Source organism: Octodon degus, unplaced genomic scaffold (assembly GCF_000260255.1).
Source record: "Octodon degus isolate 3935 unplaced genomic scaffold, OctDeg1.0 scaffold00067, whole genome shotgun sequence".
NCBI lineage: Eukaryota > Metazoa > Chordata > Mammalia > Rodentia > Octodontidae > Octodon > Octodon degus.
In genome coordinates, this window is record NW_004524643.1 from 10,922,271 (window position 1) to 10,939,835 (window position 17,565).

General features: G+C 51.9%; 1 protein-coding gene across 5 annotated transcripts in view; it reads right to left on the reverse strand.

Annotated features, from left to right (window-relative positions):
* The window catches only part of Abcc8 (ATP binding cassette subfamily C member 8), a 71,420-nt gene extending 62,585 nt beyond the window's left edge, over window positions 1-8,835 (reverse strand). For all 5 annotated transcript variants that reach the window (XM_023719418.1, XM_023719419.1, XM_023719417.1 and 2 more), the window contains exons 1-3: window positions 8,646-8,835; window positions 7,337-7,478; window positions 4,379-4,500 (exon numbers count right to left, since the gene is read on the reverse strand). In XM_023719418.1, the coding sequence (XP_023575186.1) occupies window positions 4,379-4,500; window positions 7,337-7,478; window positions 8,646-8,793 (412 nt within the window). In that variant the 5' untranslated portion in view covers window positions 8,794-8,835. The remainder of the gene's footprint in view (window positions 1-4,378; window positions 4,501-7,336; window positions 7,479-8,645) is intronic.
* Window positions 8,836-17,565: the final 8,730 nt, after the last annotated feature.

Genomic DNA, 17,565 nt, shown 5'->3' on the forward strand with positions numbered 1-17,565 from the left:
AGGGTGTGTGTGTGTGTGTGTGTGTGTGTGTGTGTGTGTGTGACTACACCAGAGTGTCCTTTTGAGATGGTGCACATATGTTACAGGGTCCATCTCAGGCATTGATGACCTCGTAAGTCAAACTAGCCAGAAAATTCCCTTAAACAAAGAATAATTAGAATAAATAAATAATTTCTTGAATTTGACTAAGGTGCAGGCAATGTGCCAAGGAAGCACTCAAACACATCATCTCATTTATTCCCCACGATAACCTTGTAGCGGAAGAACTGTCATCACCCCCAACTTAGCAGACAAAGGATCCGAGCCTCAGAGAGGCTGGGTGACTGGGGGTCTGTGAAGTGGCAGAGCTGGGCTAGGCTAGGAGCAGAGCCCAGGTGTGCAGGCTCCAGGCTCTAGGGACTTCCTATGGCGTTCCCAACCTGAGCGACTCTTGATGCTCATTTACAGATAAGGAAACTGAGGCTCAGAGAAAGGAGGTTGCTGCCCGGGTCATGCCAGAGAAAGGATGAGCAACGTATGGAAAGTGTTCCGCACGGTGAGCCTGGCACGCGATGGGTGCTTTGGGCATCAGCTGATGATATTTTCATTATCTCTGGATTTCAGATTTGGATGAAGTAAACATCAGAAGCCATCAGTGGATTCTGTTCTAAATTCTTGCCCTTCCCCCTAATCTGCCAATAAACCAGTCAGCTTAGGCCAGCAACACCCAGTTCTGTCGCCCTTGGGCAGGGGGTGTGCTGGCACCATGGCTCTGCCCTCCCAGCTTCTTGAGCTACATGCAACAAGACTTGAGAAGACCCATGGGGAGTGAAGGCCTCTGTACCCTGCCTTCCATCCCGGGGATTCCAGGCCATCTCTTGGGTAACAGCAGCTGGCGTCCGCTCAAACTAGCCCTGGACTGAAAAGCAGGTCAAGATGTTGGTCCCACCATATGGCCAGGGCAGCGCATGCCCAGAGGGGTGATGCCCTCTTTGGCAGGTCCCAGTGAGGGCATTAAGGCAGTGGGGCAGCAGCCCTCAGGACTGCAGTGATGTCTCCCGACTTTGGCCTGGGATCCAGGTCTCAGGAACCTGCAGCTGGAGCCCATCCCTACCTCAGTGACCTGCTCTCCCTGAAGGTTCTTTCCTAGGAATCAGAACCTCTCTTACCCTTAGTGAGGACCACTGGCTGGGATCACGACTTAAAAATGTGCCTCATGTGGCACATTTGCCACATTTGCCTCATGTGGTCTTGCCACAAATGTGCTCTTATTTCATGTTTGTAAAAACCCTGTGGTCAAGGCAGGGGCTTATTCCTCCTTTCCAGGTGAGGAAACTGAGGCTCAGAGAGCCCCAGTGTCCTACACCAGGTCCTGGAGGGGCTTAGCGGTGGACTCAGAGGTGGTTTCCACAGTCCTGTCCTGTAATGATGGGCCCACAGCCTGCTCCTAGACACAGCAGGACTCACTGCTTGACTGGGAGAAGAGGTGAAATGGGCAGAGAGACATTCAGGCTGCTGCTGGGGAGCGCCAAGTTCTGGATTCCCTAGGCTCTCCCTCGCCCCTTCTTCCTGAGCCAGACCAGCCCATTACCAAGTTCTGTCTACTTCCTTCCTAACTATGTTGAATCCATCCTCTGCTCTCCACCCCGTGGCACCCGCGTACAGGCCACCACAGTGTCTCCCATGCGCCATTTCTAGAGCCTTCTCACTGGTGGCCCTACTTCCCCCTTTCCCTCTTCCAACCCTGTCTCCATAAAGTAATAAATGTGGTCACGTTTAAAGCCTCTGCATGCCCTCATGTTTGCAGCTATTCACAACAGTCAAAGAAATGGAAGCAACCAAAGGCCCGCTGACAGGTGAAAGGATAAGAAGACGTGAGCTGCCCATGCAATGGGACATTATTTAGCCTTTGAAAGAGAGGGAACTCTGACACGAGCTACCACATGGGCAGACCTGGAGGAGACAGTAAGTTACATAGTGTCACTGAAGGACAAAGAGTGCAGGACTTCGGGTGGCTGAGGCTCCTGGAGCGGTCACACTTGGGGATGGACAGCAGAATGGTGGTTGCCAGGGGCTAAGGTGAGGGAGGAATGGTGAGCGTTGTGGATGGAGTAACGGATTTCAGCTTGAGAAGACGAGAAAGTTCTGGAGGTGGACAGTGGTCATGGCAGCAAAAAAGCGGGAGTGTACTGAGTACCACACAACTGTGCACTTCAGAGTGGTTGAAGTGAACTGGGAGGATTACATTAAAACTACTTATCTGTGTTAAAAGAAAGTGGTTAAAATGGTCAGTTTTCTGTTCTGTGCATGGTGCCGCAAGCACACACACACCCTCAAAAACCCAGACTTCTCTCAATGGGTTCCCACTGCTCTTGGCCTCAACACCAGGGTCGGTGGTGTGGCCTTGGCGGGCCCAATCAGAGTGCACCCCACTGCAGGCCCGGCCTCCAGAGTCCAGCTCCCTCTGCTCTCTCCGCTTCAGCCCTCTTTTGCTTCCCATTTGCTAATGCGCTCTGTCCCTCCTGTCCCAGAGCCTTCACGCAGGCTGCTGCCCCTCACGCACACTCCTCTCTGTCCCACCAGTTCCAGTTCTCAGCTCAAACACATCTTCCTCACAGCACATTTCCTTCTCCTTATCTGGACCCCAAGATGACGGCTCTTTTGTGGAACACTGAAAGACACATCTTTGTACCGTTCTGTGGGACTCCAGGCCTCTGGGCAGCCAGTTGTCTTCCTGGGTGCTGGCCCTTTCCCTAGGACACGTGAGCCTCTCTATCCCTACAGCTCACAGGTGCACTCCAGCCATTTTCTTCTGTCCTGGACTTTGTGCCTCTGTATAGCCCCTTGTCATGGGAAGCCAGACTCCAACACAGGACGTGAAGGCAGACGGTCCTTGGCCCCCGAAAAATAAAAGGCAAATCCACACCCAGCTGCTGGCTTGTGCTCAGTGAGGCGACGTGACGTCATGCTGGAGCATGAAGAAAAAACTCCTCACCTGCTGCCAGGGCGTTTCTAGGGAGCACCAGGGCCTGGGGGTTAAAGAGGGGTTCTCTGAAGATAGGAACGGCTCCTGAAAAGGGATGAGGGGGCCCTCCAAAGCCCACAGCTGACACCTCTCCTCTCCACCTGCTGCCCAGCCCCCATCTACACTCACAATGAGGTTCCAGACTCTGGATGCGGTAAGACCTAGAGGCCGGTGTGACTCCTGACACAGCCAGATGTGAGGCCTCACCTGCACCATGCATACTGGGACACAAGCACACAGGAAGACCTGTGGTTTATACCTTTGCTGGCCTGGACCCTTAGACATTCAGCCCACTTGGTTGCTGGACTCCACGGTGACCCTGGACTCACCCGGTGGGCCAGTTTGAGCAACCTAGTCTCTGAGCCTCAGCTTTCTGGGTTGTAAGGGGAGAAAGCAATGGGACCTTCCTCACAGGGTTGCTACAGGATTAAATAAGTTAATAATAACACGCTTGGGCCAGAGCAAGGCACGTAAGTGCCGAGTGAATGTTTGCTGATATTATTTTTAGCCTCTCCTTGTTTCATGCTTGTGGGTGTAACACAGGGCGGACGTGGGGAAGAAGGGAGATGAGGCAGGCTGGGAGCGCTGTACAGAGCCTGGTCCATGGTCAGGCTCAGTGGTCAGTAGCTGTCGCTGTTGCTTCTGCCTGGGACCTGGCACATGGGGTCAGGCACTGTGAAGGGGCACCCGTTCTGAGCTGACTCTGGTGCTGGGCCTATCTCTACCCTCTCTGGGTGACTTCAGCCTGGCTCCCACTTTAAATGTCACTTGGAACCCACGGCTGCTGCAAGTATATACCTGCTCTGCCCTCCCCAAGTGTGGCCCCCTCTCCACATCTCACTTCGATGTACCCTGAGTACGGGGTTTGACTCCTACCCTATCCCAGGTCTGCCCGAGCTGGCTCAGTGCTCAGCACCAACAGTGGCCCAGGGGCTCAGGCCCATGGCCTGGGCATCTCCTTTGCTGCCTGCTGGGCCCCCAACTTAACCTCCTGCCCCTCTTTCCTCTGCTCCCTGGGCTCTGCCACATCAGCCTTCCTCCCGAGCCTGTTCCTACAGAAGCTTCTGCATCTGCCATTCCCTGCACCAAACACACTCCCCCCAAATACCTGCATGTGCCTGCTTACCAGAGAGCCTCCCTGACCACCTCTGGCAGACAGCAGGACCACCCCTCTCGCCCCTTTCTTCACACATCACCGCTGTTTGTTCATCTGTGACCTTTGGCTGCCTCCTCCACTGAACTGAAAGCTCTACCAAGACAGGGATTTGTTTTTTTCCGTTTTGAACCTCTACCCCTGGAACAGTGCCTGGCACGATGTCATCTGAAGGACCCAGTGTAGGTAGCTCTTTGTCCCCTCCCACTCCCCTTCCCTACCGATCAGCAGTTTGGGGAAGTTGGAGGTCTCGATGTTGTGATAGTAGACCACGGAGGTGACAGCAGCCATGAACGCCATCCCGGCTGGCATGTACAGGTGCAGATGGCGGGACTCGGTCACCCTAAGATGCAGGAGGAGAGGAGGACAGAGAGGATGTAGATGTGGGCACGCCTTGTGTTTTCTGCTCAGCACACAGTGGGTCTTAAGGCACACCCCAGCTCCATTTACTGTTCTAATGCTGTCCTACCCAGGCCCGAACACACCATTAGCTTGGGGCCTAGGAGTCCAGACCCTGATGCTCTGAGGGCTGGGTGTTCAGGCCTCCTGACTGCACCCTTCTCATGTTCCCTTGTGCAGAGAGCAAAACCCTCACGGCTCCACATGGCACGAAAGGCCCACAAGCTGGCCACTTTGCCAGCTCTATCCAGCCTGCTCTTCCTGCTCCAGCTGCGTTGGGAGCCTCTGTTTCCAGAAGGCGTGCCTCAGGCTCCTGTCTCAGTGTCACTCTTGTTTGCATTGCTCTTCAATCCAACGTGCCAAAGGGCTGTGCCCAGAGCTACTGTCTGATTATGGGGAAGCCTCCCAGAGGAGGTGGCTCTGAAGGATGAGTAGGAGTTTGACAGACAAGGAGGGACAGATGGAGAAGAACACTGCTTTGAAGGGCTCTGGCAGGGCCAAGGTGCAGGTGTAGAGGCAGAGTGAGCCGTTCATCAAGTAGCATCCTCCCATTACTCTGATGGAAGAACACACGCTTGCTCCACAGGTGCTTTATTCTTAGTCCTGGGGAGTGGATGGTGATGGGTCTAAACAGTGGAGCAATGCCATTTCTCTCTGGCCATGGCTGGCCTGAGGGTGGCCACAGAACCCACTCTGGAAGGACGGGACATCTCAGGAGCATGCTGTTTTCACCTCCACCCCTTTCAGCATGCCACAGGGCAGGACCTGTGACCTCTTTTCTCTGTCCCTTCCCCATGCCCACCTTATGCCTGCTTACCCAGAGGTGTGGGCACATAAAACCTGGTGATGAGGGCCCAGCTCAGCAGCTGACTGTGCCCTGGTCAGGGGCTGGCTATCTGCAGTGAGCTGGTTTGGGACACAGGTGTGGCCACACAGGAGGGACTGCTGACAGCCAGCAGGACGGGGTCTCCAACTGAGTCTTCTATTTTCCCATGGGAAGGTGGCACCTGTCAAGGGCTCTGCCGCTCCAGGCTCTGCATCCAGATCATTCTCCACTTCACCCTCTATGGCTGCCTTCTGATACTAAAGTCTGGATGGCTTGCAAAGGCCCAGCAGCTGGTACAGAGCAGAAACGCTAACCAGGTCTTAGGCTAGGATATAGCTCAGTGGCATAGTACCTCCCTGGCAAGTGTGAGATCTTGAGTTTGATTCCCAGTACAAAAAAAAAAAAAAAAAAAAAAGACCCAGGCCTTCCTTCTTCATAGCTAAGGCATCCTCTGTCACCCCAGCTAGTTTTAATCCCATGTGAACTCTTGGCTAAAGGCTCACAAGGCCCCCCTCCCCTTGGTAGCATATATGCTGCTTTAGTTGGGGAGATCCTGGGGCTACAAAGCAGATTTCCACCTGCTCAGTAAGGAGCACTGTGCACTCTGGGCTTCTTGCTGGCCTGGGGGACTATGGTCCTTAAGGCAAGCAGTTATCAGGAAGATCACTGCAGAAGCCTGGGGGTAGGAGAGCGACAGTGTGGGGTATCCCATCCCCCCTCAGACCGGCACAGGAACCAGACAGGAGTGGACTTAGGGCCTGACCCTTAGATACTGAGACCCCATGATCCCTTCCTCCCACTATCTCTACACCCAGGCAGTCACCCCTTTTCCTTACTGAGACGGCTGCCCCATGTCCTCTGCCATACCATGGCCCCCTGCAGTTTTCCCTCTCCTGGACCACAGCCATCTCTTCCCACCTCCAGCTTCTCCCTATCGCCAGCTGTCCTCACCTGAAGCGCCATGCTGTTCACGTCTCACTCTCACATGATGTCTGAGTCTCAAAGCTCTTCCCAAGATGCTCCAGTCCTGTCTCCAAGCTCAATGTTTAATGCTGCAGCCCTGCTGCGCCAGCCCTGGCGACTCCCCACCGCCACCTGCCCTGCTCCCTCTCCTGTCAGAACCCTGGTCATCCTTCAGGCTCAGCTCCACAGCCTCTGCAGCCATGGGGCCTCCCTGACACTGCCTCCTCTCTCCTCCTGGAATATCTCCTTGTAACAGGAGTTTATTTATTTATTCTTCTAAGGACTTGCACTGTGAATACTAAGATGAATGAGACCCAGATTCTAACCCCTAGGCCTTCCTGGCTCAGGAGACAGCTCTGCAAATAAATGCGAACTTTAACATTCAGTTTCATCCGTGCTGCAGCAGAGGTGTGAGGGGCAGGCGTAGGGCCTAGAGAAAAGGGGAGGGGGAGTCTTTAGGGAGAAGCTAGAGGCAGGTGGGCTGCACTGCCCACTAATCCAGGGATTCTTATCTTGCAAACAGCTGAGAACCAAGGAAAGCTCTTAGGCAAGGGTGAGTGATATGCTTAGTGCTCTGCCCAAGAAGGCAACTCAAGCAGTTGGTGGGACACGCCTGGCCTTCTGGCATTATTTACTTTATGACCTGTCACCTAAGAGGTCAGCAAATAAAGCAGGTACCTGTATACGAACAGGTTGTGTTGGTACCTTTGTCCTGGAAGAGTTGGGACATTCTACACAGTAGGAGCTTGCGTTATTTCCCTGGGTCTTGGCATGCAGATCTGTGTTCCCTCTGTGCTCTAGAGCTCTGGGCAGGGCCTGGGTCTCCCATGTGCTTACTGCTTGATACAGAGATCCTGGTTCACTTTCTACTGGGTGAAAAGTTGGTGAACTTAATGGCACACAACACTGGCTCGTGGAAGGCAGGGGAGCCGGGGCCCTTCTAGAAGCATCTCCAGCAACAATCTACTTCTTGCAGCCCTCATCCACTCACCCATCAGACAGGATGCCCTCGGCGATCTCGCACACTAGGACGAAGAGCAGCATGAAGGTCAGGATCCAGCGCAGGTTGTGGCCAGGGAAGTGGAGCCATGTGCTGTGATGGATGTGTACCTTGGAGCTCTGGCTGCCCCATCCTGAAGAGACAGAGGTTGGGGTAGGGGGCTGGTCCCCTGGAGGAGGCTGCAGGGACAGACTCTCTCTCCTATGCTTGGGCTGTGGGTCCCAGGTGGGGGTTCCTACACACGCACATGAGGATCTCCAAGCCTGGTACACATGAAATCAACATCCAGGCTGGCCGTATACTGGTACCCACTTTATACAGTGGTCATCTCCTGTGTGACAGGTGATCAATAAGCCATTTAGTCAAGCACAGAAGTGTAAATGTCAATCCTTTTAAATTTTTGATATGTATGTTTATATTGCATATGCCATTCCTATTTCTGTCTAGCCGTTTGCCTTTGTCTATAACTAGCAGTTTGCAGCTGCAGTAAGTTCTTTTTAATTTCGTGACCATCTTTCCTCTTTCTCAAAGCTGCACATGAATTTTATGACTTGCTAATTTTCCCAATTAGAATGAAGGAACAGGCAGGCTTTGGATAGGCAGGGTTCACCCCCTGTACTGACAGGGCTGACTGGCTTGGGACATTCAACGTCTTGGAGAGAGGTGAGGGGGACCCTAGTGAAGACACACGCACGACAGGGCGCCCCCAACTTTGCAGATCACTTTCAAGCAAGCACATGGGGACGCCGGGTCGCTGCGTCCCGGAATCACGCAGAGAAGTTGCACTCGGGAGACACGCGCCCCAGTGGGTACTGGGAAGTGGTATCCCTGAGTCCAGTTCCGGGCCCCCGAGCGTCAGAGGCTACTGATCATCACCAAGCTGGGTCGAAGGCGGCACAGAAGCTCGCGGGGCCTCCTTTCGGCTCCCAAGCGCAGCCTGTCCCAGTCCCAGGCCCAGCCGCAGCGCAAGGAGCGGGCCTGGGGGAGGGGTGACCCGGCTCAGCCGCTGCGCCAGGGAGGGTGCGGTCGACCCCTCCCGACCTTCCTAGCACGTGTGGGGACCTCCGCGCTCCCCTCTCTCCGTCCCCGCGGAGGCAAAACTTGGTGATTCCTTGGGTCGGGAACGCCCGTGGCCTTCGGCGCGGGTACAGAAAGAAGGGACACGCCGGAGTGCGGGTGCGGGGATCCACCGGCAGACTCCAAGGCAGGGAACCGAGCGGGGCGCGCGTCACCGCCTGCCCTCCGCCCCCCATCCCTCGGTTCCGCTCCCCTTCGCCGCCGCGCGCGCGCGCACGCTCACCGATGAAGAGGATGGGGAAGGTGATAAAGAGCAGAAAGACGTGCGGAACCACGTTGAGCGCGTCCACGAAGCAGCCGTTGTTGAGGACGCCCTGGTCCACGCGATAGGCGGCCGAGTGGTTCTCGCTGCCGCAGAAGGCCAGGGGCATGGCGATGTGGGCGCGGGCTCCGCGGGCTCCAGCTCGGACTCCGCCGGCTCCGTGCCTCCCGCGCCTCTGTCCCTGGGCCCCTCCCGCCCTACGCCTCCGCCCCCGCGGGCATCGCCCCGCCCCGCCGTTGCGCCCCGCCTCCACCCCACCTCCGCCGCGCCGTGCCACCTGCAGGGGCCCCGCGTGCCCAGACTTGCGCTGGGGGTCGCATCCCGAGTGCCTCTGGCGCTAGAGGAAGGAGGGGGCATAGGTGCAGACCTGGAGAGGAGAGGATCCACGTGGGCCGCGAGCTAGTGAGCTGGGGTCACGAGGGTAAACACCTGAATGAGGCTGGGAGCGATACAGTGAGATCAGAGGATGGGTGGGGATGGCGTGGCTCAGGACTTTATCCACCCTGTGCAGAGAGTTAGTTTAGCAGGGCGATCAAAAAATGCCCCAAAGTGGACCCAGGCGCACTCAGGTACTTTACAGCTCTGGCACAAGGATCTTTCAGCCTCCTACTAAGTGCAGTTGCAATCGCTTCTGTCCGGAGAAGTCTCCGGACAGTCTTAGGGTGAGGAGAGGGTCCGAGTGGGTCCTCGAGGGGCATTGCTTGATCGCCCTGCTAGACTTTGCACAAGGTGGATAAAGTCCTGAGCCATGCTGTCCCCACCCCATCCTCTGATCTCACTGTATCCCTCCCAGCCTCCTCCAGGTGTTTATGTTTACTCTCGAGACCCCAGCTCGCTAGCTCGCAGCCCACGCGGACGTGAAACAGTCTTGCTAAATCGCAGTAGGGGGAGATCACACTTGTGATCCTGCCTCAAAGCGTGAGGAAGTTACACAAGGTTTCCCGCCAGTTCCTCAGAGGCCACATCACCCCAGTGTCCTGTTTTCTAGGCGTGTGATACATCATAACCTTGCAGTTACTGGCAAAGAAATGGGAGGAAGGGTGCTCATTTCAGACTGAAAAGAAGGCGTTTTACAAGTACATCCTGCCCAGGAAGGTGAGGGTGAAACCCTTTTTGCGTTTTTCCTGCCCCCTCCACTGAGCTACCCTCCCAGCACTGGGGAGAGAATATGGTTATCTTGACCTGTAATAGGCCTCATAGGTTGGAGGACAGGGTGATATTGTAAAGATAATGTGGTGCCTTCTTATACTTTTCCAAGAGAAAATCCCCATCTGGATTTAGGGTATGGAGCATGAACGCATGTGTTCTCAGGGAACATCAACATCAAGGAAAAAGTCCTTCAGCCCTTTCCTAGGAGCTTTTCCAGCCTGTGCTGAGGATGCTTCCACGTCCCAGAGCCTTTCCAGCCCACTGCTCGCCAAACCTGGGCTTTTCCCGGGGGGGCCCATGCACTGCAACCAAAGATGCAGCCCAGGGAAGGCTCAAGGGGCCCCCTCGGCCTCAGTTGGTTTCTGACCTTCAGAACTAAGTCTGAAGCAGAAAGATTTTGGTTTTCTAGTATAAATTAAAATAGCGAAAACTTGCACTAGCAACAGTGTAGCTAACTAGAAGTGCCTGAGCTGAGGCCAGAAACTGACTAGGTGTGTGTGTGCTCCGAGTTCAGGCAGTCGGCAGGGGAAGTCGAGTCCTGGGCTAGAGTTCTGGGCTAGGGCAGCGCTCAGTGTGTGTTAGCTATGGGAGCAGCGTGCATCGTCATCACCCCCTTTCCTTAAGAAACAGATGCACTAGGTTTAGAGAGATGAGATCGTGTTCCTGTAGTCACTCAGCAAGACTTTTTTCTCCATTAAAGGGCCTGCTTAGAAAGAGCAAGAGCCACGAGCTCGATCCCCCTGCGCGCCATGCCATGCAGTGCTGGCCCCACCCCCGGAGGGCACTGAGGTGGCGAATGAGACTAGGTGTGGTGGCATGCGCCTCTAATCCCAGCTCTTGGGAGAATGAAAACAGGAGGATCACTATGAGTCTGATCTGTGTAATGAGACCCTGTAGACCCTGGAATAAATGCATAAAGAAAAAAAAAAGACTTTTGCTCCTAGTTATTTTGGAGGGGGGAATCCCAAATTTTTTCATACCTTATGCAGTGTTTCTTGGTTTTGTAGTTTCAGCTTTAGTTTTCCACACTTTTGGTCATGCTGCATGTCTTCTATTTCCTCCCCCTCCTCTTCCTCTTCTTCTTCTTCTTCTTCTTCTTCTTCTTCTTCTTCTTCTTCTTCTTCTTCTTCTTCTTCTTCTTCATTATCATTACTGTCATTATTGGTACTGGGAATCAAACTCAGGACCTTGCACTTGCCATGTTTCTTTTTAGTAGTATAGTCATGCACCATATAATTACATTTCAGTCAACTAGGCCCTACATATGTGACAGTGCTCCATAACCCTGCATGGCCTAGTGATGTCACAGCCATCTCAGCTTGTGGAAGCCACACTTGATGTTGACATTCCAGAATTATCTAATGACACATTCTGAGAATGTGTCCCTGTTGTCAAACAATGCATGACAATCATACTATCTTTATTTTTAAAGAACAGGCTTTCTAGTGTTGCCTCCATCACTACCAGTTATATTTGTGGACGAGTCACCATTCTACGCTTCTGTTACCTCATTTCTAAATGGAAACAGACTTGGCTGGTCGAGTTTTGGCTGACTTCCTTCTTGCAATGGACTGAATGCACATGTCCCCTTCCACCCCTAAATCCCAGCTCCCAAGGTGGTGGATTTAGGAGATGGGGCCTTTGGGAGATAACTAGGTCATGTGAGAAGCAGCCTCATGGGTGGGATCCATGCCTTTATGGATGCCCAGAGAGCTCATTTGCCCCTTCTGCCACATGGGATTCCAGTGAGGAGATAGGTATCGGTGAGGGTCTCAGCAGATACTGATTCCCCTGCCTCCTCGAATTTAGACTTCCTAGCCAGAAGAACCATGAGAAATAAATTCCTGGTGTTAATAAAAAGCTACGTGGTCCATGGTATTTTTGGCATAGCAGCCAGATTGGACTAGGACACTTGTGTGCTGGTTAGAACTTGGTGTAGGAGAGTGGCAAACATGAGACTGATTCTGTGTGACAGGAGAGAGGAAGCCTCTTGGTCAGAGAAAGACCACTGCACTTTGGCTTTAGAAACTCATCAAATCCCTCTGCTGTCCCAGAACCCGGGCCCAATAGGACCGGGTGGGGAGGACAGCATGGAGATGCTGCTTGCTTCCCTGATGGGCAGACAGCCTGGCACAGCCAGGGGGAGCAGCAATCTGTAGCCAAAGCGCTCAGTACTAGACACTAAGCAGCTGCTGTGTGCCAGCTGGGTTCCTGTGTAACCCTACAAAGGGAGTATTAGTGTGTCCTTGTGAAACTTATTCTGGCTCACACAGCCCTGTAGGAGGCAGAACTTTGGTTAGAACTCGGGTTTGGCTGGGCCTGAGCCCTTTTGCTTCCTATACCAATGGCTGTCAAAGGGTGGTCCCTGAGCCACAAGCATTATCGGAGAATTTTTCAGGGATGCAAATTCTCAGGCCAGCCTCCATCCTATTAAGTTTGAGTCTCTGGGGATAGAGTTCAAAAATCCATGCTGTCATGACTAACAAGTCCTATAGGGAATGCTGAAGTTGGACAACGCTTGTTCTCTCAGAAGCAATTGCAGATGGCCCCTGGCCTCAGAGGCTTCCAGTGGGGCTGGGAAAACAAGGTAAATAGGGTGTATTTATCAAGGAGAGAAGGGGGGAGACATAGGAAATAGGGAATGGAGGGTAAGGGAAGGGAGGGAGGGATACAGGGGAGAGGATGAGAAAGGAGGGAAAGAGAGAGGAGAGGAGGAGGAAGGAGAGAAGAGGGGAAGGGAAGAAGTAATGTTAGTTGGGTTTGGGGGAAACGTGGTCTTGGGAATTGGCCTGGCTGAAGTGAGGAAAGGAAAGCTGTCCAGTTGGGTGTGTACAGTGGAAGAGCTAGACTCAATTGTTCACAGTAAGTAGGGACAGTGAATAGGCGAGCTAATGAGTCTTGGTAGGTTGAGTGCAGCTGGGGGCACATGGGGTGTGGGGGGATTGCTGGTGCTCCAGGGATGCCCTGGAATTCCCAGCTAAACACCAGGCAATGCAAGCTGTAATTTTCCTACTGTGGGGACCGCACCCCAATTGCCCAGCCATCTGGTGGCTGCTTCCAACACTGAGCTCAAGTGCCACTTCCTGGCAAGGACTTCCCTGTCCTTCCCCTATGGTAGACCCACTGAAACGTCCCTCCCATGGATGCCCCAGCACTATGTGCAGTCCCTGCCATTGCCCTTAGTACCCACACTGGGATGATTCTTCTGTGGGTCTGCATGCCCCACCGGGCTGGGAGCCACTTAAGGGCTGAGCCTGAGTCTTAAGGAGCTTTACTTCTGGCAGAGTTGAATAATCTCAATCAATATTTTGTAAAATGCATGAACGAATGAGGGGATGTGTGAATGAATCACTCAGCGATCATGTTTACCCCTGTGTGTACCAGCTGTGTACTTGTTCAGCTAAGTGGAAAATTGGTGTCTATAAATTGGCTTCAACCTTCTCATTGACTTACACTGTGTCATCAGAGATGTACTTTCTTTGTTTTGGCAGATTACTCTGCATTCATTTAGTGATACGTTTTTGCTGATCTCTGTGTGCTAGGCACCCTCTGAATTGGTGGAGTTCACAAGGTAAAAGCAGGGCTTGCATCAAAGATCAAGCCTCACTATTAAGGTTTAGATTTATCCTTATCATCACTCTTCTTTTTGTCAGTGGGGTTAACTTCTTGTAAGTCAGAGACATTGTTGAAAACAGGGCAAAAGCTTTGGATTCCTACTCAAAGGGGATACCCTATGCTGGGATTTGTAAACACTGCTTAAATCCACCTGAGAGCCCTTGCTTAAGAAAAGCAGGTCTCGAGCCGGGGAGATGGCTCAGTAGAATAAGTGCTTGCCTGGAAAGTGCAAGGGCCTGAGTTCAATCCCCGGTTCTGAAAAAAAAAAAAAAGAAAAGAAAAGAAAAGCAGGTCTGGGGGCTGCTGAGTGGGTGGCTGCTGGGCAATGTGGGGGGTTGGAGTTGTATCAGGAAAGATTTTGCCCCAAGGTACCTGTCAGGGGAGCAGTAGGGCCCTGGATGTAGAGTCTGGCTCATTGCTCTCTATCAGTCACTCTGGCTGGATGAAGAATCTGTGGCCAGAGTGGTCCCAGCTGTACCACCCACAGCCAGACAGGAAGGAGCTACTTTCTTTGAGGTGGCTGCCTTCACTGCCTGCCAGCAATGCCCACGGAGACCCTGCTGCTGACTGCCAACCTGCTTCCAGCACGCTTCATGTGGGTGCGAACAGGAAAGTAAAGCTTTTGCAGATTTCTCTGGGCTCTTGTTAAAAGTCCAGGCCTCCTGAGACTTGGAAATGTACAGCATAAAAATAAGGAATTGTGCTTTCACTTTCCCTAGAGGCATTTTGCCCTTTACATACATGAAAATTAGACCAATAGCTATTTGTCTAGGTAATGTTTCCATTCCAGATGGATACTACAATGTACCCAGCCATTCTGCTTTGAGGCATAGTCCTAAAAGAATCAAAAGCAGGACCTGGAGGAGATATTTTTGCCTCCATCGCTGGCTAGCAGCACTACTCATAGTAGCAAAACTATGGAGAGATTGAAACATCCACAGAGAGATGGATTGGTTAAATAAAATCAAGTAATACATCCAAAGGAATATTTATTATTCATCCTTAAGGAGGAAGGAAAGTCCAGCATGAGCCATAATGGATGAACCTTAAGGACAGTAGGTAAATGGGATCAACCAATCTAAGAAGACAAAATATGTGAATTTCCTAGGGCTGTCATTTTCATTGAACCAGGAAGTAGAGCGGTAGTTGCCTGGAGCTGGTAACCCAGCAATTCCTTTTTTGGTTTAATTGGTCCAGAGCTTCAATTTTATAAGATGAAACATATTCTAGAGATGAATGGTGGTAGTGGTTGCAGTGTGGGTGTTCTAATGCATGTGAACTGGACACTTGGAAATGATTGAGATACTAAATTTTATGTTATGTGTGATTTACTCCAATTAAAAAAATAATATTTTCTTTATGCTGAAAAGGTTATATCCAGAACCAGGTCCTAAGGTTAAGCCCCCAAGGGGACAGCAAATTGGGACTACTCCCCCCCTCGAGGTTTGCATTTCGAAAGGTGAGGATGAGGATCTGTAATTCTTGCCATCCCTCCTCAAAGTAAAATTGGTTTTCTCCCTCTCCTGTGTGTGTGTGTGTGTGTGTGTGTGTGTGTGTGTATGTGTGTGTGTGTGTGTGTGTGTGTGTGTGATTAGTCATCTCCTGCATACACAACAGAGACAATCCATTGTTTTCCACCCCTTACATCTCCTGCTGGAGAATTTTCTATTAGATTTTCTTTATGCACTCCCAGGGGTAAAGTCTGGACAATTGTGGGGATAACAAGTCCCAAATCCTTAAGGCGGGCCAGCAGGAACTAAGGAAGAGTTGATATTTTAGCTCAAATCCAAAGACAGCCTATTGGCAGAGTGCTCTCTTCCTTTGGGGACATTAGTCATTTTTTTCAATTAAGGCTAATTGGACGAGGTTCTTCCCCATTACGGGAGTGAATTACTCAATGTCCACTGACGTGGATGCTAATCTCATCTAAAAACTGCCTTCACAGCGAAATCTAGGTGTATTTCACCAAACATCTGAGCGATGGGCCCCAGCAGAGTTGACCTATAAAATAAGGCACTGCAGTGTCTCTTGGCTGTTCCTTCCCCTGGTTGGCTCTTTCTCCACTACTCCAGATGTGTTCTCCCAGGAAGTGCAAGCTGGTGGATAGAGCACATCTCTGTCCTGATGAGTTAGCTCAGCATGGGGCATGCAGCCAGGCCCAGGTCAACTTCCACCCATGGAGCCAGGGCTGGAGTTGGCCCTGCCAGGACCACACAGACTAAATGAAATGGATCTGAGGAGGCACAACAGATGTCCCTAAGCACCGCTGTCCCCACAAGTGCCCTGACTCCCTCCTTTCCTTGGGTTCCTGCCTTTCCTCTCTCAGGGACCTACCCTGGGAGGGTCCTGTGGATCCTCAGTGTGTGCATCAACTAACTCCCAGCTCCTGGGGCTGGTCGCTTGGCTGCTACTTGGGGATCAGAAATGAGAAAATAAGAGACCCTGCTACAAGTCAAGACCTTGAGGGCTGAGACCAGGTTCCAACCCTTATTCCCTAAATGTCCTGAGGAGTACAAACTAAGATCAGACCTAACGGATACAAATAGTACCCACTTTATAGAATTGTGAGGATCTGCAGAAACCCAGGAGAAAGTGCTCAGAAACAGTTCTTGGCTCTCAAATGGGTATTAACTTTTTGAACATCTCGAATAGATGGCTTCCTAGTGGCAGGCACCCTGTCTGTGTGCCCCCACACGTATTCCTGGAGCAAATGGGGGGCTTGCCCCGCTCATCGCTAGTGCATTCAGTGCAAAAAGTCCTTCATGTACTCCTGTTCCTCTATGGAAGCAGCCCTTCCTCCCTGGAGAGGCTACCAGCTGACCGATGTGCCAGCCTGCGTGTCCATGTCCAGGTTTTCATAGTCATTGCTAATGATTTTATTCAGAAAGCACATGAAAATAGAAGAGATGCAGATTTCTTGTCAACTATTTTCCAGGAGTTAGTATGTCATTCCCCTGTGTGAGCCAGTTCCTTAAAAATAAGAACAAAATAATTCTCTCTCTCCATATATGCATCCAAATATAATTACACTCCTACTTCTGTGGCAAACCCTGACTCATACAGATGCTTGAACAGAACCCTGATGTCACATTTGCAGCATCTGGATCCAGTCAAACCTGACATCAAAAAATATTCCCAGGGACACGAGATAGCTCAGCGGACTAAGCGCCTACTTAGGTAAGAGCAGGGGCCTGTGTTCAATCCCTGGCACCACATGCCATGCTGGTGGCTGAGTCTGGGTGTGGTGGTGCATGCCTGTAATCCCAGCACTGGGGGGCTGAAAACAGAAGAGCACTATGAGTCTGAGCTGCACAGTGAGATCCTATACCAAATACATTTTTAAAAATTCTCAGATTTTTCACTTAAATGCACCTCTTGAGTTGGGATTTTGTCACTTGCAACCAATGGTCCCATGTTAGGAGGGAGCAGGGAGCTCACACTGCCTGAGTTCTCAGTCTATGCCAGGCCCAGGGCTTCCTTTTTACTATTGACCTGGGCCTTGAAAGGTGCCTAAGAAGTTCATATGACCTCAAGGAGGAGAGACAAGGGAAGAGATGGGGGAAGGCAAGCCCAGGAAACAGAAGAGTTCCCTGAACCCTCTAGAGCATAGGAAGCAGTTGGCAAGAGACTGGCTGGCTAGGTGGTCAGGTGAAGGAAGGCTTTAAATGAAAGTAGGTCTGGACATTGTCCTGAGGACGGAGGACGGAGAGTTTTAAGCAGGGCAGAGACAGGATCTGCTTTGGGCTCTCGTGGGCTCCCTCTGCGAAGGGGAGGACACAACAACATAGAAAGGAGAAATAGGACAGAATTAGTTTCTGGGGGGAATTTTTCCTAGTGCTCCTGCAGTTTGATTCTGCATGTCACTTCTTTCTCATGTACTTGGTGCAAGATGGCACAGGGTAGTCAATAATACAGGCCCCTGGAGCCACCCACTTGGGGCTAAATCCCAGCTGTGCATAGGCTTGTTACTGAACACCTACATGCCTCAGTTTCCCCAATAGTGATAATGGCATTATCTCCCTCCTAGGATTCATTGTATGGATTAATCCGGTCACTACACATTTAGAATGTAGCCTAATGCTTGGTGACAGAGGTGCTAGCAGAGCCAGAGCCACCG